The 27,770-nt window shown below is 36.5% G+C and overlaps 1 protein-coding gene across 2 annotated transcripts; it reads right to left on the minus strand.

Annotated features, from left to right (window-relative positions):
- TFAP2D (transcription factor AP-2 delta) lies at positions 1–27,512 on the minus strand. 2 transcript variants are annotated; one of them, XM_075201234.1, is made up of 8 exons: positions 27,233–27,512; positions 26,144–26,638; positions 23,707–23,767; positions 10,685–10,850; positions 8,025–8,143; positions 6,144–6,285; positions 3,652–3,765; positions 1–855 (listed from the first exon to the last, which is right to left on the minus strand). In XM_075201234.1, exons 1-8 carry the CDS (start codon positions 27,269–27,271, stop codon positions 636–638), a joined length of 1,356 nt encoding a protein of 451 aa, XP_075057335.1. In that variant the 5' UTR covers positions 27,272–27,512; the 3' UTR covers positions 1–635. The 2 variants fall into 2 exon arrangements, with proteins under 2 accessions (XP_075057335.1, XP_075057336.1); XM_075201235.1 differs by lacking the exon at positions 27,233–27,512 and adding an exon at positions 26,923–27,028.
- Positions 27,513–27,770: the final 258 nt, after the last annotated feature.

Genomic DNA, 27,770 nt, shown 5'->3' on the forward strand with positions numbered 1-27,770 from the left:
ACAAAAAAAATAAATATATAATTCATATTTTTTGACAGGATTCCAGATGTAAATTTACAGTGAAATAATAAAAATCTAGGGATATTAAGCAAAACACATTTACTTAAGACAGGTTCTTCTAATGCAACGGAGGCTTTTTCTACATGCAAATAACTCGAAGTTGTTACAAATAAATCAACGGAAAGGTTCTTAACACAATACAATGAAAATAAAACATAATAAAATTTTAATTGCTTCCAATTTTATTATCCTCTATAAGTTTACTCAATATGGTGCTTTCTTTCTTTGTTTTTTCATACCAAAAACAGTAAACGTTGAATTAAAAAAAAAAAAATGAAAAAAGAAAAAAAAATCTGAGATGAGAATAAAAACCATTGAGGAAAGAAAGGTCCCCAATTGAAACTTATTGGCAGAGTGACACCCGTCCTTGGGTATGGACATTAATTGCTTCTTTATATATATAATCATTTTGGATAATTTCAAAAACAAACTAAAAATGTGAAAAAATTCATCACAGAGTTTACAACGTCGTTTAAAAGGAAGTGATTTGGTCCCGTGTAAATAGTTCAACCTAATGAGATATAGATACAAAAAATAGTCAGCAGCAAAAAAACTCTGAATAATATCGACCGGGCTCAGTCAGTCTTTTCGGTCTTGGCATCTTTGGCGAGAATATCGGAGGATTTCCGCAGGGGCCCTTTTTCGGAGTTGGTGTTTCCCTGGCCGCTTTCCGACACTCCCACGGATTTGTTTGTCGTGTGTTTCTCCAAATAATTTAGCATCTCGCTTAAAACAGTTTGGAAGGTGCTGAGAGCCGCACATATCGCTGGCGTGCCGAAACCGTGGGTGATCAAACTACAACACAAAAATCAGACAAACATAAAAAAAAAATAAAAAAAATGTTAGTGATTTATTACAGTGGTTGACAGAATGGTAGAATATCAGATAGCCTTGAAGATATAACATGAGGTTGCTTTGAAATCAATTTATTTCTCGGAATTATACAGACACTCTTCTGGGAGAATTATTACAAGAACTTCATTTACTTTATATTGTAGGCAGAATATTTTACTTCTATTTTTTTGAAGTGGGGGAGACGATTACGGAGAAGAAGAATGTCTATTGCAATTCCTAAGGTACTTTTGTTTACACCAGCAAAAATAACATCACATTGAATTTATATGGGTAGATACATTTTAGAATACTGAATATTGACATTAGACGGATCATGTCTACATTAGCCAGACGTTTCTTGGATAATCATGCACCCACTGGGTATCTAAATGATAATTTTGACCTTGAGAAGTTTTGTATCAGAACCCGGATTACTGTGAAGGATAGAAACAGGCTATGAATTACTTAATGTATCCATTGTTTACATAACTACAGATGGAGTGGAGTTTATTACAGCCACTGCTGCATTAGAATGTTTTTGCAGTTAACTTGACTATGATGAGCTAATTACAGCATAACTAATTACAGCTCTATCATAGCATATTTTTACTTAATCCGTAATAATGGTGCACTGTTTACTCTACTCCATCTGTTTAAATTAAAAACATCCACATATTCCCATGGAGTGCATGACTAAGGACTATTAGCCATATAAAATCATCATTAGCTGACAGCAAAGTCTTCATTTTTTTGCTGTAAATGAACATATATTGGGGGATGTAACATAGAAATATAGAATTTGACGGCAAATAAGAACCCCTTGGCCCATCTAGTCTGCCCATATTTTAACTTATTATACCCTTAAACCCAATTTGATACTTAGTTCTTTGCAAGGATATCCTCATGTCTATCCTATGCATGTTTAAATTGCTCTACTGTATTAGACTCTACCACCTCTGATGGGAGGCTATTCCACTTATCCTACTTCCCCCCAGTGTCAGTACATGTCCTTGTGTTCTAATACTTCTCTTCTTTTGTAGAATGTTACCCTCCTGTACCTTGTTTAAACCCTTCATATATTTGAAAGCTTCTATCATGTCCTCCCCTTACCCTTCTCTGCTCCAAACTATACATATTAAGTCCTTTTAGTCTTTCCGGTTAAGTTTTGTGCTGTAGGCCATGCACCATTTTAGTTGCCCTTCTTTGTGCAGTCTCTAATGTATTTATATCCTTCTGGTAATAATATAATCATTGAGATTCACCGGGGCCGATTCAATTCTGCCGAGAACAGCGCTGCGTTAGCAGTTTTACCGTTAATACGGTAAAACTGCGCATAATTACCCTTAATTCGGTAATTTCAACGGTGGATTTTTACTCGCGGCTCCCTGAGCTGCGAGATGGAAGCCAAGATAATATTACCGTATTAACGGTAATACTGTTAATGCCGCGCAATTCGTGGCAAAACTGAATCAGCCCCACTGATCGCTATAATAAGTGTAGTGTCATTACACACTGATACTCTGGCATATGCTGGACAAACCGAAATAAAACAAGGAAAATTCATAGGGTGTTCAGCACTTGTGTTGACACTTTATCTAACGCAGATATCAAGAAAAACAAGCAGAGGTTCCAGCCATAACATCGGCGTGAGATGTCTCCGCGGACGTTCCAGAGACACCTCGCTCCAAATGGAATCTCCCCCCCAATGAGTGTCCTCTGTTTAAGCTGTGCTTGTGTGGTTACATAATGAATATGTAGCTGCACGCAGGTGGAGTGGAACTAGAGACCTAGCTAGTGTGTAGGTACCAGGGTCAAGCTGGGCTGGGTGCAGGGGCAAACGCAGGATTTTTAAGGGGGGGTTTCCATTTTAGCGACGCAGTTCTGTACAGCAGCCGCGGCGCTGTCAAAGAAGCGTTCACGGCAGTACTGTATTGTAGTACAATACAGCACCGCTGCAGACGCTTCTGTGACAGCGCCACGGCTGCTGTACAGTACAGGGCAATGTTTACTGCCCATTCGTTCACGGAGGGGAGGGGTTTCTGGAGAACCAGAATCCCCCCCTGCGTGCACCCCTGGGGTGGAAGGGTGGCTTCTGCCCCCTGGGCTGGTCCCATAGTGAGCTGGGTCACTGGGTTACCTGCATTATTTTTCTTTTGAAATGTCCTTAATAGGCTGCTGAGCCAAATCTCTCCCCTTGGGCTAAAAATTTCCAGCCAACCCCTGGTAGGTAACAAAACAGTTTATACAGACTAGGGGGCATATTTACTAATCTGCGGGTTTGAAATAGTGGAGATGTTGCCTATAGCAACCATCAAGATTCTAGCTGTAATTTTGTAGAATGTACTAAATAAATGATAACTAGAATCAGATTGGTTGCTGTAGGCAACATCTCCACTTTTCCAAACCCGCAGTTTAGAAAATGTAGCCCTAGAGCTGTCTTTTGTTGATCTGATCTCTATACTGTGCCGCATAAGCTGTCTGTAATGACGACAATGATAAATACAGCAAAGGTAACAATGATAGAATAGTGCATTAAGATCCTTTCAATGTTTCGAGATCAAAGTACCTCCATTCTGCAATGTTACCCTGCGGTTTTCCAGTATTGCATTCTGTTGCTGTCTTAATGACGTAACAATCTGTACATTATTGATGCAAGAAGCAATAGGTACACATGGAAAAGGTTTTAACTATGAGGTCCAGCCAACATGGTTAGTTAGCAGATCTCACACATTTGAAGATGCAAGATTGTTCTCATACCTAAAATGCGTTAAGTGTCTTTGAATATCAAGGTCTAAAATTGGGGTTGGTCTAGAAGAGCCCAGCGGTGATCTGTCTTGACTGAGTAGGTCCTGGAATTCTTTGCAAATTTGCCTAAAAGGCAACAAACAACGTTCAGTAACAAATGATAACAATTATCAAAACATTATTGAAAAAAAAAAATATTTTACCCAACATTAACCTCAAACCTCCCAAACACCAACATGTGTCACAATAACAATTAACTCAAACGTAGTCTATAAGGGTTCAATTTGGAATTTATAACATAAACAATGCCTGTCCTACAAATTAACTTTCCCCCTTGTTGTACAATAGCTTATTTTATTTTAGTTTACAGTCACACCCATTGTGTTTACTTTCCTTAAGTTTACAATGATAAACAACAATATAACACTTTTTACACACAGAGAAGTAAAGTCATGCCATCCTCTCCAATCTAATGTGTATTTCACTGTTATTTAAAGTATCATAAAGAGATAATAGTCTATTGTGTCTTTTACAGACACCCAAAGGTCTGATTTGTGCCCATTAAATGCATTATTTTGTTTGCCCTTTATATTTTCCTAGCTCATCTATTCCCTTATGTGGTCATGAGGCTAGGATTATAGGGCAGCATGGTGGCTTAGTGGTTAGCACTTCTGCCTCACAGTACTGGAGTCATGAGTTCAATTCCTGACCATGGCCTTTTCTGTGTGGAGTTTGTATGTTCTCCCCGTGTTTGCGTTGGTTTCCTCCGAGTGCTCCAGTTTCCTCCCACACTCCAAAAACATACTGATAGGTTAATCGGCTGCTATCAAATTGACCCTAGTCTGTGTGTCTGTTAGGAAATTTAGACTGTAAGCTCCAATGGGGCAGGGACTGAAGTGAGTGAGTTCTCTGTACCGCACTGCGGAACTAGTGGCGCTATATAAATAAATGGTGATGATGATGATTATAGCACATTTCACTCTGTCATGCATAAGGGTCTTCATGTTCTTCCTAAGCCTTGGTAGCTCCACCATATGTGAACCACGGCAAAGGTACGATTGCAATTTCGGTATTCAGGGCTGATTACATTTAAGGACTCTTGAGGGTTTCAAATATCATCTCGTCACCACTCTGCAAGAGGTCTATGTAATTGTTACACATCACGAAACTTATTTGTTATCTTGTAAGAGATTGTATTCCAGGTCTGGTCGTATTCATACAGATGGAGCACTCTTATTTTACATGGATGACCCAAGGACGCTCCTCTCTGCGTGCCAATACCACCGCACACATGTAACGGCGTTATGCTGTCATTGTAACGTAATGGATTGGGTGGGGTTTTCGCGGTGTGATCTAGCAAGTCCTACTCACGTCCGGAGGACCACACCCTCTGCGTTAATCTGTAGTGCTCCATCTATAACTCTTCTCTTTGGGTCATGCTCAGGATGGCAATAGGTCAGCTTCCTGTGCATAAGGATAGTCCATGTTTGTTCTGCTGGAAATGAAGATCCCCTAGATGCACCTGTACGTATATATGAATAGGGGAACAGTTCCTCTATTCAGCCACTGACACTCACCAGGAAGCAAGTGTTGGCTTGAACAGGCCATGACAATCATGCTATAGCGACGCCTTTGTCTTCATGCTCTACGTTGGCTCTTGCAATATAAATCCAGCCCTCAGCCTATGCGTAGTTTCCGCTTACTGACCTAACATTAGCCAACCTTTGTTTTACAGCAATTCCACCCTAAAGGATGAAACAAGTCTACATTACAATTTGCATTTTAACCACTCCCAAGGTCATGGAGCTCAGCAGTGATACATAAGTACAACATCTTCATAGATGTCTTTGGGAAACTGACAGAATCAAGGATGTATTTGGGAATCACAGAGTTACTTCTTCTAAGTTAAAATGTTACGCATTCAAGGTTACAAGCCAGTACATTTACTGACAGACAGTAAAATTTGTTCAGTAAGAAAATAGAGGCGTTTAGCAGGGGTGCACTCCCCTCCTCGAACGAACGGGCGCTCAACATTGCCCCTACACAGCAGCACTACAATACACTATAATACAGCACTGCTGCGGATGCTTTTTGACAGCAATTCAGCATCAATTGCAGAAATGGAGCTGCTGCGCATGCGCAGTCGCATGCGTGGCCGCATGCGCAGCAGTTCTATATATATATATTTTTTCTTTTGGGGGGGGAAACCCCCCTTAAAAATCCTGCGTTTGCCCCTGGTTAGTAAACATCAGACCCTTCTTGTCCCCATAATAATACATACAATATAACAGACATGATATTTATATTGCATAGAGTTGTTAGCACTTTATTTAAAATTAATTAACCCAATTGTCTTGTAGATACAGTTTCTCCTTTCCGATCTGGACAATGCTTCAAACAATGTGTGTCAGTAAAATAGCTGTCAGCAAATTTGTATCAAATTGTCAGTAAAATGTATTTCCGGGTTGGCAACCCTCCAGACGTTTTAGAAACCATTCGCTTACTTTGTCGCCAGGATCATCTTTTTCCTTGCAGTCTGCTCCTTCTGTTCCATGTGCTGCCGGGCCAGGTGTTCTCCCACCGCCTTCGCCGGGAACTCGGTTTCACAGGTGTAGCCAAAATCTCTGGCCAAATGCAAGGCTTCTCCTGCAGGGAACCAAGCATCCAGATACTGAGTCTTATATAGTAACTACACTCTCAAATACAGGTTACTAACTACTGACTGATGCTTAGTACAAAATAACCACAAAGTAATAATATATTTTATTTCATTTAAGTAACGTAAAATTATTATTATAATTATTGTTATTATTATTATTACTGTTTATTTAGGGGCTCATGTAGAGTTGGCAAACTGTGCTTTCATTATGTAATATGCTTTTCTGCTTCTGTGCACAAACACAAAGCACTAGTTACGTCTGCAGCCATATGTAGACTGATTCACATCTTGTGCACCCCAGGGGCCCTTGCTTATCACGGAAGCCTATTTTAGACCAGCTCATATACCCTGCACTGTATTACAGTACATCCAATCCCCTTCAACAGAGATCCGTAGGGCGGTCTGGATGGGTGGATTCTTCCAGAGCTGTGAGCTTTGGCGCCGTTCAGTCTCCGGGCTTAAGGTAACTGGGGTGGGGGGCAGAGAGGTGGATCTCCCTTTCTGCTACACCAGGAGCAGGTTATATTAAGGAGGTGGGGGCAAGCCATGGGCAGACCCTTTAATGTCACTTTTTCACCTCCTCTTGGACTGAACACTGCTGGCGTAGATACAAAATTTAAAGGTGAACACAACAAAATAACATTTTAACTAGGGAATAAACACCTTGGGCCTGATTAATTAAGGAACTTAAATTAAGAAGTTTCTTATTTCAGTCTCCTGGACAAAACCATGTTACAATGCAAGGGGTGCAAATTAGTTTTCTGTTTTGCACATAAGTTTAATACTGACTGTTTTTTCATGTAGCACACATATACTTGATAGCTTATTTGTACACTGAAATTTAAAGTTGATATTTGTGTGCTACATGAAAAAACAGTCAGTATTTAACTTATGTGCAAAACAGAATACTCATTTGCACCCCTTGCATTGTAACATGGTTTTGTCCAGGAGACTGAAATAAGAAGTTTCTCAAGTTAAGATCCTCTATGAATCAGGCCCCTGGTGCTTTAAACATCCAGCTTATGTCGTTGGCAAATATTTTTTCCAGAAATATTTAGCATAGAAAAGTCCAAAAAACACAACAGATGTTTCAAACAAAAATTACGCCAAGTATAACAAAAAAAAACTGTAAAAGCCTGGAACTAGCTAAAAGCAACAAAAAAAACCTAGAGAAATATATATAAGCAATTAAACATATTCATTACTATTCCAGAAACCGCAATAATTGCAAACCCATTGCAGGGATAACCCATAAGACAGTGTTCTTGCTGGTAACTAAAATCTATGAATTACTTAAGAAAATACCTTTTTCGAAATTAAAGTTTTGCATTCTCGGCCAGGGAAACACATGGAAGGCAGAGAGGAGTCAGTTTAATGAAGGGAAATTATTAGAAATGCGTTTGAAAGATCTTTTTAAAGCCTTAGAAGAAAGATCTTACTTGATTTGATTAGTATTTCCAAACATTCAAGGGAATAAAGGATAGAGGGCTTGTAATGCCCAATATGTGCGGCTCTACTTTCATCCGACTCTGACTGAAAGTAGAACTCCAAATCCGGTGTTTATTTTCTCATATACTGCGTGACTTCATATAAAATGATCAAAGACAAGTGGGAAAGATTCATCTGATCTGAAAGTTCTGAACAACAGCAAAGATTTGCAATTGTTTGAGGACCAGAGAACAGCATGGTTAACCTGATTTCAAGTGGGTGGGTCAGGCAGCCTTACCTTCTACTAAAGACGTCAACAGCGTTACGTTGGCAGCTTTCCTCCTGCCGGCAGGTAAATTTAGACCAAGCCTGTCCAACTTTTCTCTTAAGCAACGGCCCCCATTTTTGGACTTTGCCCTGCAGAAGGAGAAACAACATCATAAATAAGTGATACATGATTAATACCCAGAATCTAGCAAGGACCAACTTGATGGTGTAAGTTTAGTGACATGAGAACGCTTAATGACAATGTTTTGTGGAGTGAAAAGAAAATAGAACGAAATAAAATAAATTGCACAATAAATTAGATAAAAAAATGCTATAAAAAATACTATTATTATATAATATTATCTAAAATGTTGTTAATCGATTCAGTGTTCCCAGGTTTAATCAATTCATGCAAACACACATGTCTTAATATATACTGATATATATCTTAAGAAATGTGAGGATTATACAGTGTCTATCTTTATTGTGGTATTTTGCTTTTCCATTAAATCTAGATGAACTTGGTGGGTTTTTCAGGTGGACACACTTAAAATGGACTAAAATGAAGTTGATGAATTCATTTATTTATATATATATTTTTATTTATATATATATATATATATATATATATATATATATACAATATATATATATATATATATATATATATATATATATATATATATACAAGTTAACCCGTGCATGATACTCATGCATCCTAGTCAAATCAAGCTACTTAAGGTGTTAAAAAGGTTCTTGTCATGCATTTGGGCCTAGCCCATGCCTCCTCAGGGGAAGAGCGTTACTTCCGGACGCAAGCGCCCTTTTTTAACGTGGTTTTGTCCACATGTCAACACCTCATCATTTTTCTCCATCACCTCATCCTTCATCGCCACATCCTTCATCAAGCTACTTAAGGTGTTAAAAACTCCCCACTGTCACCCCCGGCAACCACCAACCACTCCCAACTGTCACTTCTCCTTCAAGAAATATATAGGTCAGTGTATAACTCTGTACAGCAGGTGGCGCTGCAGCTTGTTTTTTTTTTCCCACACACGCCACTAGGCATTTATATAGTAGATATATACATTTATATATATATATATATATATATATATATATATATATATATATATATATATATATAGCATTCAGGTGCTTGGCACTCAAAAATAACATACCCAAATTGTAGTTTGTATCAAAAGGGTGTATTTAATCCATTCCAATGTTTCAGTATAGTACTTTCAGGTATGATGTCCCTGAGGAAAGTACTACATTAAAAGGTTGGAATGTATTAATTACACCCTCTTGATACAAACTACAATTTGTCTTAAATTCTTGAGTGCCGCCTCACCTGTAATCTATATGTTTAAATATATATATATATATATATATATATATATATATATATATATATAGCCAAATAAATTGCTGCCTTCACTGTGTGTCAGAGACAAGTGCACTTTAAGGGAAGTCTTGGCAATACTTCTGCTCCCGGAATTGTTTGCTTCTCCTTCCTTTCCTCACTGGAGACTGTTTCGCAGAGGCGCAAACAGCGACCATACAAACTTTGAGTTCTGCTTTTCAGGGAGCGGTATTCTGCTCTGTATCTGTAAATTTCCCTTTCTGCATCACTTATAGATTATAAATAGAGCTGGACGACTCTGTCAGTTCATTCTGCTCGATGTTGAGGTTGGGAGAATTCCAGCAGAATAAAGTGATAGAAGAATTCCAGGAAGAACAATAAAAGCCAAATTCCTCCACAACAGATTAAGTTCTGCATCCAAACCCAGATTGTGGGGCTTATTCTGCAGGACAGTTAAACAATGTGGCTCATCTCTGTCTCACTGCAATCAGCACGTGAGCACTTTTATTGCTTAATTATTAATGTAATTATTGAATAATTTCTGTCTTATCGTTATAACTGTCATGTTAAAATCTACTCCAACCTGGAATTTTGCCATCATGCTGTTGATGGTTTCTTATGTAGAAAACATAACACACCGCAGTATATATTCTGTGTGCTGAGAATTATTCTTATTTCCAGCTTCTCCTCCTGTTTTGTATATTTCGAATACTGCATAGCTCTACTTCCCTTGTCCTGTATGCAATATTCTGTATGTAAGGACAACTGCACAGTACCACTTTTCTTCTACTGGATGTACTTTTTATTTATACTTTACAGAGATAGTTAACAATATAATCAGGGGCTTCCTGAAAGGCTGTTGGTCTCAGAAATGAACCACGTATTCAATTTACTTTATAAAAAAGCAGCGCAGTATGTGTTGGGGCAGTCCTTTCTGTAGTACTTCAACCAATGGTGGGAGTATACCATTGTCCAACCTGCTACATTGTCTAACTTCCTGCACAGACTGTGTGAACGCATCATGCTCACTCGTTGATATTGCAATATCATATTGGCAGGAAGTGGTCTGAAGAAGGCAATTATTCTGGTCAAGAGGACTGTGAGTCTTCCCTTAGAGGACCACACAGACATGGCAGTATAACATCTAAGTTAAAGATGTACTGAAGGAATTTAAAATATAAGAAAACTATATGTCAAACAAATCCAAAGGCTATGTCGTGTTAAAGGTGTAGTACTTTGTGTTCAGCAAGGGGTTATTTTGATTCCTGAAAGCCCATTAGTGCTTAGCAAAATGAAATATATGCAAATATTGAATAGATTTTTACCTTCGTAATATGCCCCCCAGGAGAGAAGCGTTGAGGCATTCAGGCGGAGAGAGTCGTCTTTTCACTTCTGCTATGGTGACCTTGTATTTGGACGTAGAGCTTAGAAGAGAGAGACGGCCAGGAACAGAACAGAACAGGTCTGTGGGGTTTACAACACAGGTGCCTCCTAAAAAGCAAACAAAATTATATTTATATAACTGCACAAACAACATTGGTTCCTATATTGCTTATAAACCCAGCCTAGTACATACAATGTATGTCATAGTGTGTTTAATAACATGGTCCATAAAAGCCACCCAGGCTTCCTTTGGTGTGCTAAATATTAAATGACCCCATTCCTATAATTTCTCTATAATCTATGTGCATCCAAAGTCTCAAATCTGATAAAATTGTCATTTATTACTACAGCTTTCCCAAAACATCTAGAACATCTAGAACATATAAGTCTTCTATGAAATCACACCGACAAGCCATAGCCACTAATCAGACGTTTGCTTTCATTAATCATATTTGCATAGAATGAAAGCTCATATTTGATTGGTTGCTTTGGATGACAGCTGATGTAGTGTTTGCATCATAATGCTTAATAATACTTATAACATTATAGAAAAACAATACAAAGCGCTAAAAGGCAAAAATATCCTGTCACTACACTGACATTTCATTTACAACAGAATTACATTAATACTACAAAACTTAAGTTGTTATATGCTGTATATTCAGCAGGTCAATCATTCTCAATATTTAAAATGTATGATGAGCTGCTTCAGGATTACAGAAGGAAAATTTAACATCTCAGATTCTGTGATAAATTTATGATAATGATTTCTTTGTGAAAAACTCAGGTACGTCTTTAGCCTTTGTCTGCTGTTCGCAAGTGCGGTATTCTGCTATTTACTATGCTAGCAGCCTGTATTGTTGTATTTATTTTTTGCTACTTTGTGCCTTAGTATTATCTGGTTTATGTGCTATCAAATTATGTATTATTACTGTAGGTATTTTGTTTCGTATTGGTGAACCCTAGTTATACCACGCTGCGGAATCTGTGGCAACTTTTAAATAATGATAATGATGAAGTATCTGATCAGTCTATTGATTATTTTAATGGTTAATTATAGTATTGTGTTATAGTATAGTATGATAACACATATAGATATAGTATTCAGGCATCAACAGCCAGGCAGCATCTTGGAGAGATGACAAGTTCAGAATTCTACGCATGCTATATATTACAGCCAAGGCTAAGAAGAGTGAGGATGGAGGCACTGTTAATTCTATCATTAAAAAATTAAAGACTTTAGGCATGGGGAAATTATTTTTGAATGGGAGCTACTCTTTAACTGATCCTAACTAAATGGCTGTATACAAGAGGCCCTCTAGAGATATGCCACTTTAGATCACATATATGACTTATTGAGGGTCATTTTCTAACAAAAGTACAATGCAAGGACACTAGGGGGTATTTTTACTAAACTGCAGGTATGACAAAGTGGAGATGTTGCCTATAGCAACCAATCAGATTCTAGTTATCATTTATTTAGTACATTCTACAAAACGACAGCTAGAATTTGATTGGTTTCAATAGGCAACATCTCCACTTTTTCAAACCCATAATTTAGTGACTATACCCCCAGGGACCTTATTTTGAGATAAGAGCAAAGCAAAGAAAAGGAGCAAATTTGCACCTTGGCAAAACCATGTTGCAATAGAGGGGGGAGGTAAATTTAAAATGTAGGAACAGATTTATAGTTGGGATACGGCATGTCATAGAACAACTTTAATTTCAGTATAAAAATAAAGCTAAGTATTTGTGTTCTACATTAAAAAGCGGAAAGTATTTTCCTTGCGTGCAAAGAAATAAGTCAATTTGTACCCCTTGCATTGTAACATGGTTTGTCCAGGTGCAAATTTGCTCTTTTTCTTTGCTATGCTTCTAACTCAGCATCGGGCCCTTGGTTGCAATTGTGTAATGTGCACTAAATACATTACTTCATTACTTTAGTCCAAAAATGCAAAATACATAGTACAACTCTAATATAATTTAATTATGTCCTAGAAGGATGAAACATGTCTTAAAAGTATTTTGTTTTTAGCAAAGGTTGAAATCTTTTATTAATGTTCTAAATTTACTTTTATTTTCTACATATTGTTTTGGACAGCTGGCCTGTTTCTATAAGTTTAGCTAAAAGATATGTTGCAATTTAAATGAATAAACTATAGTAAACAAAACACACAGTGTGGACTGTAAAAAATAACAAATACCTACGGTCTAATAAATATGACTATAAATGCATTCAAAACAATTATAAATTCTACAGTTTCCATCACTGGGAAATGCTGATATCAGTAGAGTAATATATGAGGGAGGGTTTAGTGGCTCCCAATATTTCTGTTGGCTCAATGTTGTACCCCAGCAACCTTAGATATCATTATACTCCATAGTTAGAGGGTGTACGCAGTCTTACATTATCATTTTTAGCACCTTATAGAAAAATGCTGTTATCCAACCTAATACCGCCTACATAAACACACAAAAATCATCCCTTTTATACTAAAACCAGCCTACAAATAACATTCTCATAGATGCCAATCATAATCACTCACATACGTATCATTTATTAATGTCCTCTCTATTTTACAAACTCCGCTTTTTGACGGATTCACCCCGTTCAATGCCCTTTCTGAAGGAACAAGTCCCATGAAGTAGAATTATTCTTTATTTATAAAGCACCAACATATTATTCAGTACAGGTCAATAAGACAGTCAAGTTACAGAGCTATTTCCCACAATAACATGTCGAAACAGACTATGGAGATGACAGCCCAGTTAAGCTTCAATTTACAAGGATAGTGACAAACTATTTGATAATCTATTTTAACCTAAACAATAGTCGGCCTTTGTTCTATTTATCAGCCACAGCAAATACTGCATTAATTGAGGGACAAAAACACTAAACTATGACCATTGTCGCAGACACGGATCCATTGCCTAATATCAGTTCCTTGAGCCCCTAAGCACACAATCACCCCTAATAAAGATCAAAACTCTTAGGACACTATCGCCTCCTCACCGGCATCAGTTTGCCTACAGACATTTCAATAAGCGCCAAACGAGCAATTCACAAGGCACTGATTTTTTTTTTTTTTTACAGCAGGAAGCCAGAAAATCTACCGTACATGAAATATTCTCCTCTCCATAATTGCCCCAATTTGCTTCCCTTTAGAACCCAAGGACAACAAACAGGAAAATAGTTTTCGATAAGCTGTAGGCAAATAAGCATTTTGAGATAAAGATTTCAATGGGAATAAAATGGATGTACGAGTCTCCTAAGAGGAACGGTTAAAAGGAAAACATTGCAATTGCTCTACGGTAGCGGTTAGCCGACTTTCCAACCGCTGTGGAACTTTGTGTTAAAAATAGGCCTCGCTGTTTCTGCTGGGATCTGTGGTACCCCAACACCTCAAGAGTCACAGATTGCCTAAAATGATGTTTGAAAAGCAATATTCTATAGCTAAAGAGTGTAGCCGTACAGTAAAGTCTATAAATCTATACCACAAGCATTTCCTCGTAATGCACTTTGACGTGTGAAATTTAAATTAGCCGCAGTCTATATTTCTTTATTCTCCAATCTGCTTTGAGGCTGACTGTACACTATATATTTTTAATGTACATGAATGACAATTGCTGTATGAAATAAATCATGAACAAGGCCACAAAAGAATCCTGCTGCTCACAACAATGGAAGCGCTGAAGGCTACGTCTTAGCTGCAGCCCAGCGCCGCCTGTATTCCTGGAGAAATGTATTATTTACCAGCCCAGCTATGGAAGAATATGCTGGCTATGTTATAGACTGCAGATTCTGCAATTTGTTACATTGTAATAAGGAGGTTATCACCCAGATGGTGATGAAAATGAGGTTACAAACTTGTGTTCTATTGGCCTTAATATACACAAGTGATGCTACAATATGTATAAACCTTTATACATAATATCTGTCATGTCAGCAGTTAAGGTTGTATTAGAACTTGTGTATTGTACGGAGTAACACACAGCCTGCTGTATCTTAACATGGAGATCTAATATAGAGGTATGGTGGCCTGATCTCTACCCACTCATGGACCACCTCTAATATCTAATATGTATAAGGTACAATTGTATACAAAACCAGAAATGTGTATGGTAATAAAGGGGACGCTAACAATAAAATCACAGCTATGTACAACACAGGTTTACTGAGCAACTGTGCAAGAATGTTATAACCTATATACCTGTAGTACTCATACAACATCTATCTATCTATCTATCTATCTATCTATCTATCTATCTATCTATCTCTTTATCTCATATCTATCTATCTATCTCATATCTATCTATCTATCTATCTATCTATCTATCTATCTATCTATCTATCTATCTCATATCTATCTATCTATCTATCTCATATCTATCTCTCTATCTATCTATTGATCTTTCTATCTCATATCTATCTATCTATCTATCTATCTCATATCTATCTATCTATCTATCTATCTATCTCTTTATCTCATATCTATCTATCTATCTCATATCTATCTATCTATCTATCTATCTATCTATCTATCTATCTATCTATCTCTTTATCGCATATCTATCTATCCATCTCATATCTATCTATCTATCTATCTATCTATCTATCTATCTATCTATCTCTTTATCTCATATCTATCTATCTATCTCATATCTATCTATCTATCTATCTATATATCTATCTATCTATCTATCTATCTATTGATCTTTCTATCTCATATCTATCTATCTATCTATCTATCTATCTCATATCTATCTGTATATCTATCTATCTATCTATCTATCTATCTATCTAATCTATCTATCTGTCTATATCTATCTATATATCTCATTTCTATCTATCTATCTATCTCATATCTATCTATCTCATATCTATCTATTTATCTATCTATCTATCTATCTATCTATCTATCTATCTATCTATCTATCTATCTCTTTATCTCATATCTATCTATCTCATATCTATCTATCTATCTGTCTATATCTATCTGTATATCTCATATCTATCTATCTATCTATCTATCTATCTATCTATCTATCTATCTATCTCATATCTATCTATCTATCTATCTATCTCATATCTATATATATATCTATCTATCTATCTATCTATCTCATATCTATCTCTATCATTATGTATTGCAAATTTGAGTTGATAACTTATAATGATTTGGTGGCTTTATTTAAAATTGGGGTGTAAAGCAATACATTAAATTGGTTTACAACATAATTGTTCTCTGTGTTAAACTGAACAGAGCTGTATAAGGGATTGTTAATCCTTAAATAAACAAGCGTTTCTTCCCCAGCATGTTGGCACTCACCCGCTCAGTATTAATGTGCCCTTTACACACATGTAACTCTACCATATACCAACACATAAACCGCACAGATTACCAGTGACCCCATGACGCACACAATCATATGTTCAACAGAACATCTTGTGCTCATAGACCAATGAGCTGACACTTCCTGAACATGGTCCTAAAGGAGGTTTGTTTCATGAAATAACTTCTTTGGTGAACTGTTTTTTGTGTTCTTTCGAAATATCACTAATTCAGACATCGCTAAACAGTGAATAACAAAGGTTACAAGTCCTACAAGTTCTGCACAGTCTGTTCTAAGTCCACGTTCTTCACCCACATTATACATCAGTATATTATTATACTAATGATGTGACCTTTGCTTACAATATTCAGGGGGACGTGCATAGTAATGCACAATAAAATAAAGACTATACACAATGCTGAAATTATTGCTGGTTTTAAGTAGGGATATAAATCAAGTAGAAGATACCGTACAAACGTAGAATTCTATCTGTCATAGTAATAGTTACAAAACTTCAATGATCTGCTGATTACCAGTATGAATAATAAGCTTATTGTCCTGCGAGTATTCTAAATGAATGATTAAAGTAACCATTAGGACTTTGGATATTGAAGTACAGAAATCAAATGCCAATCTGTATACAGCAACCAAAAAACATAGCTGACATTCTGTCTGTACTTTTATATAGATTGATCATGATAATGAGATTATCAACGTCACGTACCTATAGAAAATATATATAGTATATCTGATATCTGAGAATATTCTACGGTAGTACGTGGTCAATAGCAGGCTTCCAATATGTTTGCTACACTCACCCTTCGAGAGAGGCAACCTGGCTGCAAATATGGCAGCCCCCAGTACATAAGCCTAGTCACCAGCTGAGAATTTGCTGTAGGGGTAGCACATGTCAAACTAGACTGCAGAGCAGCACTATGCGTTAGCGGATGGTGGAACAGAAGGCATCATCTACTGGAATGACCCATGTTTGTTCAAGACTTTCCTGTGATATCCAGGTTTACTGTAAACCACCATAGTCTCTGATGTGTGAAATTCAGAGCCCTGATGGAAAGACAAAAGGCGCACACATAGCCCCCTGACCCACATCACACTTACATACACACTATGATGTGTAGGAACAGCCAATACAGCACCATTAAATTCAACATTCCGAGCTCCTAATAATCAGCTATGTTATCTCACTTTATCTATCTATCTATCTATCTATCTATCTATCTATCTATCTATCTATCTATCCCATAACTATCTATCTATCTATCTATCCCATAACTATCGATCTATCTATCTATCTATCTATCTATCTATCTATCTTATATCTATCTATCTATCTATCTATCTATCTATCTATCCCATAACTAACTATCTATCTATCTATCTATCTATCTATCTATCTATCCCATAACTATCGATCTATCTATCTATCTATCTCATATCTATCTATCGAACTATCTATCTATCTATCTATCTGTCTATCTATCTATTTATCTATTTATCTATTTATCTATTTATCTATCCTATAACTATCGATCTATCTATCTATCTATCTATCTCATATCTATCTAATATTTATCAATCTAACATATCTATCTATCTCATAACTATCGATCTATCTATCTATCTATCTATCTATCAATCTATCTATCTATCTATCTATCTATCTATCTCATAACTATCGATCTATCTATCTATCAATCTATCTATCTGTCTATCTATCTATCTCATAACTATCGATCTATCTATCTATCTATCTCATATCTATCTATCTATCTAATATTTACCAATCTAACATATCTATCTATCCATCTATCTCATATCTATCTATCTATCTAATATTTATCAATCTAGCATATCTATCTATCTATCTATCTATCTCTTATCTATCTATCTAATATTTATCAATCAAACATATCTATCTATCTATCTATCTATCTATCTATCTATCTATCTATCTATCTATATATCTAACTATCTAACCATCTATCTATATACAGAGGTCAAAGTGGGGGTATACAGGGGTATGTCATACCGTCACTTCCCCTACTGCCCTCATTGAAACACTCTCATACTCCATCACTTACATTATAAATATATATATATATATATATATATATATATACACAGTGGTGGAAGTGGGCAGTATACAGGGGTATGTCATACCGCCACTTCTCCTACTGCCCTCATTGTAACACTATCACATTCCTGTCACTTACCAGTTACAATTTAATTTACACTGTGTATATATATATATATATATATATATATATACTGCCTTCATTGTAAAGACGATCAAATCCATTCACTTACATGCCCATTATACTTTACATTCCGCCACTTCTTTGTTTCCAACTTCCCCTACTGGCATCTTGTTCTAAGTGTCTGTACTACTCCTTGTGTTAGGCAAGAGATTACTTATTAATATAATTGTTTTAGAACATTGAATCGTTTTCTGTTCTGAAATTTATCTCACTCTGCAAACGATTCTCATCATCAATGTTGTTGTAATCTGTTTAAAGGACTCCACAGTGCCCCAGTCCTTACTTTCAAGCATAATACAGAGCTACAAGCTGCCCCGTATTTTCTAAGTGGTGTATTACACTCCTAACCTTTGTAGCTTTTAAGAGGTCTATTTTCTGCACAAAGCCCAAAGACTAACAATATGTGGTATTGTTTAGTCTACAGGCCCAGGGGGTGTGAATCCCTTCATAATTTTGGATCCTACAACAGCATTTAAATACATCAGCTTTTGCCATTTGACTAGTAATTATAAATGAAATGTGTATAAGTATAAATATTTTCATCTCTGTCCCCTGGAGATCTAGATAGGACACCGATCAGGGCACTATTTGGGTACAGTTTACATGTTCCACCCATGTTTTTGTGGGTTTCCCCACAGGTACTTCAGGTTCCTCCTACAGTCCAAAGAAAACTTTTGGATAGTTTAATTGGCTTCTGAGTAAAATGTATCTACTGATGGTTTGATGCTGAGTAAGGAGCAAGAAGTAAAAAAAACAGGAGTAAATTTGCTCCCGGACAAACCGTGTCAGAATGAAGGGGTGCAAATTAATTTACTTTTTGCAGCCAGTAAAATACTCACTGCTTTTTCATGTAGCACACAAATACATTACATTTTTACACTGTAACACAAACTTGATCTCGGACATGCCCGTACCCAAATATAAATCTGTCCCCTCATTTTAGTTTTTACCTCCCCCTCCAATGCAACATGATATTGCCAAGGTGCAAATTTGCTCCTTTGTTTTGCTCAGTTCCTAACTCGGCATGAGGCCCTGAGTGTGTGATTAAATATTCTACCAAGTGGGGACTGATGTGAAGGAATGAACATCCTCTGATTGTACAACGGTTTGAAATATATCATTGCTATATAAATAAAGAATAATAATATATTATGAATTGCAATTTATCACTTATGCATGCATACCATAGGATCCATATAAAGTTAAGACGTCCTGGTTTAAGACATGCAATTATTATTCAATTCAGGTGTGTAAAGAAATAAACACAATTCTATATAATACTTCATGGAAATGAAAAACAAACAAACAAACAAGTAAACTAGAAAAATGTACTATATTAAAAGGGATATTTAAAGAGAAATTTCCTCTGGAAAACAGTTTTCCAGTCATTTTGGACACGCTAGGACTTTGGTATACATGAGCTTGACTCACGCCCTGTATCCAATATATTAACAGTTTTACAGATTATTTTCCAAGAGGTGATTCCGATTCTAATGGATAAAAACTTAAATTCTCTATAACAGGCCCATGGCACCACATGGGAGAAATGTATATATACATAGATGCATTTGTCGCCGACCACTATTCAACAAAAGGCGATTTCTGAATCGTGCGTCTTGAGAACGCTGTGCCAAGACGCAGCGCGCTTCATCCACAGTAGCTCTGTCTCCACGTTCATCCTCACCCTGGCATTGAAGCATTGGGGCATAGCCTCTGCTGACTGGCAGCCACTTATATCTAGAGATGCCGGTCTGGAATGGAGTTTTAATCAAATAAGATCTGACGTTTTCTCTCTAGAAATAAACGCCTAGCCATTCGCATGTCAGTCACCTCTAAGCGATTTGACAATCTCAAGATCTTTTAAAACGAAAAGAGTTCAGATCATATTAATTCCCCAAAAATGTTTTGATTCAAAGTAGTTTGTATTTTATGTTGCCAAGGGCGAACGAGAAAGAAAAAAAATCGCTATGCCGGTAGTCTTGTCCTCTCTTCATGGCCTAGAGGCGATAGTAGTATTTAAGCTTTTTGAAATTTGCCTGGGGCGTCCAGGCTGCATGATCACAAAGCGGAACACGAGTTGTTTTTTTTTTTTTTGGACTCCGCCATTTAGATTTCATGAGACTGCACAGGCCAAAGTGTCACCATTTTTTTTTTAATTCTTTGTATCCAAATACTTAGAACCCCCCTTCTGCCCTCCCCCCTACCCCAACCACATATATTAAGATACACCGTACATTTTACTTTTCATCAAACAATTCTTCAGAAAACACACTGATCTTTTCAGCTAAGCATCAATTCCCCCCAAAAAAAAAAAAAAAAAAAAAGTTGGATTTTTTTTTTTTTTTTTTAATGATTAAAAACACTGACGGCTCCTGTAAATAACAGCCTCGTTCCTTCAGTAATTTCTTTTGAAACTAGATATCTGAATATTCAACTAAGGCAAAGGCTCTACTCTGTATGAACAACATTAATATGATCTCTGCAGAGTTTGGTACTCTTGAAATATTAGCATATCAAAGTACATGCCCCAGGCTGTAGAAAGCATCGATACACAAGAAGCAAGCAGTGTAAAGATTATTGGTTGTGATGGAGAGAGCTGAGGATATGGAGGGTACATCTTGCACACCATTAAGTGGAAGTGATAGCAGGGGGATCATTGCGTCAATTCAGCTGCAAATATTATATTTGGTTCTCCTGATTCTGTGCACTGTGCGTTCCTGCAGATGGAGGGCTTAATTATATTCCCAACACTAGACACGAAGGCAGTGAAAAATAATATTAATCTATAAAACTCCAAGTGAAAGGTCATTGGGAAATTAAAATAAGTCAGTTATCAAACTTGAGATTCCAGTCACTTGTAGCCACAGATCGAAACTATTCGGCGAATCTCTTAATCTTTTGGATGCTCTTGAACCCTACAGTCATTCTACATCCTACTTTGAATTCTGGGTCAGCCCTTTGGCTCTCTGAAGAACAGACAAAGGAGTGAAAAAAGATCTTTAACGGGTTTTTTCTTCCAATTCCAAAACATAAACGTACAGGTGCAAAAAAACGTAAAATAATTGCGCGTTATCTGCAATCTGTCGATATGTCCAAGTGATTGCTGTAATAAATTACTGTTAAATGGGAGACTGGAAACTGGTCTTCGATATTGCAGCAAAATACAACGAGGACTAAAATATGTTTTTTTGTTTTGGAATAAGTAATACAAATCAGCAATATGTTTCTGAAACGCTATCAATACTGATTACAAACTGGGGCTTTATTTAACTTTTATAGCTACAAAATCGCAGGATCCGTTTAGATTTATGTCATAGGAGGTAAATATAGATTCCTTATAGCGTTATGTTGGTCACAAATTAAGATTTATTATCGCACAAAAAAAATATAGAAACGACTGTAGCAATAGTATATAATAGTATATAATAGTATATAATAGTATATAATAATATAAACTTGGTCCGTGGAAAAATACGTTGTTTTTTTTTTATTCAGGATGATTGTATACTAATCATTGCAATGCAAAGTGCACCAAGTGCACGGCCAGTGCTGCTCACCCTGCTTCCTGCACATAATGCGGAGATCAGCGATGTAAAATAATGTGTAATAATGTGTAATAATGTGTAATAAGGGAGCACTAGGAGAGGCGGCTGAGCGGAGCTGTCCATTCAGCACCAGACCTGTCACACGCGGGGGTAACACACAGACTGTGAGTGACTGGTGAGATTACCAGTAATACCAGTAATGCCAGTAATACCAGCTGTCAAACACAGTCAGAGAGGCAGTTTAGGCGTGCATCGCTGCCAGCAACCGGGGTACTGTATGCATAAGTGTGTCTATATGTGTGGTGTGTATATATATATATATATATATATATATATATATATATAAACATGCATGCACACACATTATATAGATGCATAGATAGATATACATAGATAACTATAGATAAATAGATATATGCTGTATAATTGAATTAAATCAATTCAATGCATTTTCCAATTAATTCTACCCTCATCCTAATATATATATATATATATATATATATATATATATATATATATATATATGACACGTATATGTCATATATATATGCATATACTCCCTGTCATATATGTATATATAGATTTATAAATGTAGAGATATATAAATATGTAGAAACACACACACACAAATATATATATATATATATATATATATATATATATATATATATATATATATATATATATATAGATAGGTAGATATTAGAAAGAGAGTAGGGTAAACGAGACAATGTGGCGAATTGCAATATATGGCTTTCAGTTATATCTATCTATCTATCTATCTATCTATCTGTCTCTGTATATAAAATGGAAGCACTCACGTTTCTGTGGAGCACATCCCGCTTTTTAAAAACCTGTCAAACCTTGATCCTACTTAGTCTGTTCATCAGTCCCTGTATTCTATGCACTGTGCATACATTTACAATATCACCCTTTCAATATACAGTATATATATATATATAGTGAAAGAGACTGAACAGAAACATAAAATCCTAACTATTGAAGAACGGGCGGACATCACAATCTGTGTTTTTAATGAATTTCTATTCCAGCGGTCTAATCATTTGTTAAACAGGAGGCGATGCCATATAAGTCACACAACATTTTGGGATATATTGTGTATTTTGATACCATGATCAGACCGGAGAGGTGCTGTGACTGACACTGATACAGGGGATTTAGTAGTAGGTACCCTAACTCTCTGTTTATACGTCCCCTACCGTCTAGACTGTGTCTGCCGGCTATAAGAGGAATATAACAGTACAGGTCACGTACACTGACAGTGGGCGGGGAGCTGCTCCCTATAATGTGTGAAAGTGAAGAATGAACAGTGAGTGTAACACAGGGGTCCACAGACAGCTGAGGACCCCCAGTACCTGACAGGTGATCCCACTGCAAACACCAGCAGTATATATATCAGGTTGTGTGAGTACAATACATACAGGTGTAGGGTCACTCCAATGTAGCAAACACGTAGAATTAAACAATGCAAAGCCTCAAAATCCTGAGCTAGACCTGGGCACAGCCATGGCATTGTGAAACCACACGAGCATCTTCCTATTGCTGGGACTTGTAGTTCCACAAAGCAGGATCGAAACATCTTGCCTTCTGTGAGAAACAGTATACTAAGGAAATTATATTTAGTCCTATATCTTTTACCACACCCAGTTAAAATCCATGGACACAGATAAAGAATAGACTATGACAATGAGCAACTTATACTCTCCAAATGTTCCCCCCATAGCATTTGTAATATTCTGTTTGAGTTAAACACAAACACAGGAACACAATCACGATAAAGGTCCTTACCTCTCCTGATCACTCCTCCTTGGCTGTTGAGCATTAATCCACACTGGGCTTCCACTGATCCCTGGAAAAATGAAATAGATTAAAACAGATTCTTAAAACAAGATACAGGAGACTTGTAATAGTGTAATGAGACTGCAACAAGGTAACTCCACCTAACTAAATTGTGAATTTAATAATACTAGTAGTGGTAGTAAATAATAATAATAATAATAATAATAATAATAATAATAATAATAATAATGACAATTAATAATAACAACAATATATATATATATATATATATATATATATATATATATATATATATTATTAGATCAAATATATGCACAGTATTGAGCATTAACATTACAATTGAGAGTATATTTAAAAATAAATTTACATTTTACCAACAATACGGATTATTTCCTGACTCTATAATGCCTATAATCTTCTATATTTCATGTTTTAAACACAGAGACCAGGCCTCCAAAGCTTTGGGAGCAATAAGAAAGGAATCCGGGCCAGCAAATGGTGGGATAAGGCAGTCGGGTCATGTCACCCCATTATTCCCCAGAACGGCCTTTTACAGTGTCTACATTTTTTTTTATCCTATTCCCCCCCCTTCAGCCTAAAAGCGAATTGTAAGATCTCTTCAGAGAAACACACGTTTCGGGTTCTGCCTTAAAGTGATTATGAAAATCAATAGAAGAGAAAACTTGAAGCGCTGTATAAATTAGCCCGGTGATGAGAAAAGGTGTGACAGGGTCTTTTGTTACCCGTGGAAAATCTTTTTAGGGGACTGAAAGATGCGTCTAGCAGCCTGAAGACTGTTTGCATCTGTTCCGTTGACTTAAACACCCTGGAAAGTATTTGGGGTCTCACTTAATATTCCACAGAGGGAAATATATTTACATTTCTCGCATGCATTACCCCCTAAAGTGACAAAATATAGCATTCAATAGAAAAAGTCGCAGCAGATTGCTCTTAAGTTATATACATTATTCTGCTCCAACGCAGCAAAAACGCACATCATTTTTTTTTTACAATGAAAAAAAACCAAAATCGCTGATATATATTACAGGCCTGTAAATATTATTCTGGCAGACAACAGCTGGCTGATCTCTTTCCCCTGACTTGTCCCTATTTCTCCAGCTTTTATATTTCGGTAACGTGAAGAACGCTGTTTGGTCGGATGACATTGCATTAATGACTAGTTGAATGGCTCTAAGTCGAAAATTGGATAAACTACGGTGCTCTTTTGCTTGGGAATTAGCTTTTGTCTCCCCCTTGCCAGTGTCCTAATCCCTCTTTTGAGGGACTCTGTGCTCGCTGACGGGCAAAGCACAAAAAAATTTGTACAGATAGGAAAAATCAGCAGCAGACTGAGGGGTTATAGAAAGGGAGGATCGGGCTGTCATTGAAAGCCGGAGCGGTTTATCCACTTTAAGAAACCTGTCCGAGGTCTAGAGCTTGTGAAAGACACAGCCCGAATACAATGATTTTACTCACTTAAACAAGGGAAGTCACATTTATCTGACACTTCATTTACACAGCCACCTAAACCATACAACTTCCTTCTGACGCTATACACACTTTTCATCCTTTCATTTGCTTTGTCGTTTTGGACTTTATGTTAAAAAAAAATAAAAAAATGAAAGCGCCAAATTTACTTAGAATGGTGGAAAGAAAAGTCGAGATTTTTTTTAAACAGAAATTAAAAGTGTTCCATATCGAGATTGTTTAATAAACTACAAATGTGTATAATATAAGGCTATTTTTTATGTCGTCAATACACAGGGAAATTACAACTTGCATAGAAAGTAAATATATATATATATATATATATATATATATATATATATATATAATTTGCATGTGGTGTGTACATGTATATATATATATATATATATATATATATATATATATATATATATATATAATGTGGCACACTGCATCTTATTAGATTACATGCACCATATATATAAAAAAACATTACAAATCATGCACAAGCCGTGTAAATATATATACACACACAAACATATATAAATACATATATACATATATATATATATATATATATATATATATATATATATATATATATGTTTGTGTGTGTATATATGTATATATATATATATATATATATATATATATATATAAAATCTATTTTCAATATGTAATATTTTCTTTAAAGTGACATATATATATATATATATATATATATATATATATATATATATATATATATATATATATATATAATTTATTATATGTCAAATGTATTATTATGTATTTATTATATAAAGAATTTGTATTTGCTTTTTTTCTCTTTTTCGCAGTTTACAGACCTGATTCCCAGCCACGCCCAATCAATAATAGGGATTGTGCGATTTTGGTTAGCGGTTGTTGAGATTTGATGGAATAATATGAAAAACAAAACTGCATTTTAGTGGGTTACCTGGAAATCGTCCCCTCCAGCGCCTGCAAGCCCCAAACTAGAGCCCGGTAGGAGCCTTTGATCTGGGTGCATGCCATACTGAGATCCATGGCTCATAAGAGACAGGTCGTGCCGGCGATATGCATCTAGACACCCAAAGTCCCTCCTCTGATCGTCCAAACACGATGACTTGAGCGCCCGGGCGTTATGGAGGTTAATAAAGTCTGTGGGCTCCCCATGATGGATCTGCTGGTAATATTGCTGGGAGTGGAGGGAGTTTAATGAATAGGCGTCTGGATTGACGGCTGGATGGCTGTGCTGGAACTCATAGTGGAAGGACTGGTGGTGCAGAGGGGTGTACTGGTGGTTTGTGGAGAAGTACGGGGATGTAAAGTCAGTGCCAGTGGTGGAGTAAGCTAGAGGAGATGTGGAAGAATAGGCGACACTAGAGTTGGCCACAGATTCCAGACATCCAAGTTGCATCAAACGGTAACTGTTTGATCCGTCATGACGTATCTGGAAGGAAGGGAGAGAAAAAGAATGTAAAAAAAAAATAGGTTTGTCACTTAAAATAGCATGTACCGACAGCAGACCTGTATTCTGAAGTCGTTATATACTGAATTTATCTTACAAAGGGACAGGTATATCGTGCCAGCTCGAAAGGAGCGCAATTGTGCATAGAGGCGCAGCGCAAAACTCCAATTACGCCTGGTAAAGTGTAACAAGCAACATGACCCTCAATCCGATTTAAAAAAAAGACAAAATGATAGAAAATATCTCTACTAAGTAAACACACGCACCCAGTCTCCCCCACACAAGCCTCTCAGTCTGTCTATCAGAACATCTGATGTTTGAGATGATCAGTTGTGTTATAGCATTGCCCCCCTATGCTTTGGCTCTTTATAAGGGATTATTTTTTCTCCTTTTCGTTATAACAACTGTTGTATTGCAGAATGCCATTCCAGACGACAGATGTCATAACGAATTTCCTTCGTTTCTCTTCTGTAAGTTTTTGAGAAGCACATATTAATTCACTGTAACGGTTACATGGATTAAGGGGGGGGGGTAGCATAAAAAAACATAACTAACAAATAAAGATACGAAATATACCTCTGAATCGTGGACAAGTCCTGGGAATGAAGTTGACATGTTTGCCTTTTTTTTATATATAAAGGAAACAGCTTCTCCTGTAGGCGACAATCCTCCCGTAGGTCAGAAAGTGTATTTCTCCAAAATAAATACAGGGCTTGCTGTAAAACAGATAAACCTTCCTTCGCCTACTCTCCTTAAAAAGCTGTAGGAAAAAAATTTCCCCTCTGCTCAAAACCAGCTCCCTGGATCAGATTTTGTACTTGCTGGGTAATTCTTTAGCTGATGTCGTAGGTCCCTTGGTAATATAGAAGTTTTGAAAATTAAGCATCAGCAGAGAGAGATGGGAGGACAATAGATAGAAGAGCTTCATCCCAAGAGACAAGGAATAAATATTGTATCTTCCCCTAATAAGGAACTGAGGGATCTTTCGACATTTTATTTATTTTTTTCTAATCTTATTGCTTTAAGTTAACCTGGAAAATGATCTCTAACGTTGGGATTTTACTGGGATTGTGTCGTTTTTTCATTGGTTTGGCAGAAAAAAATGCAAGACTAC

Source organism: Mixophyes fleayi, chromosome 3 (assembly GCF_038048845.1).
Source record: "Mixophyes fleayi isolate aMixFle1 chromosome 3, aMixFle1.hap1, whole genome shotgun sequence".
NCBI classification, from domain to species: Eukaryota; Metazoa; Chordata; class Amphibia; order Anura; family Limnodynastidae; genus Mixophyes; species Mixophyes fleayi.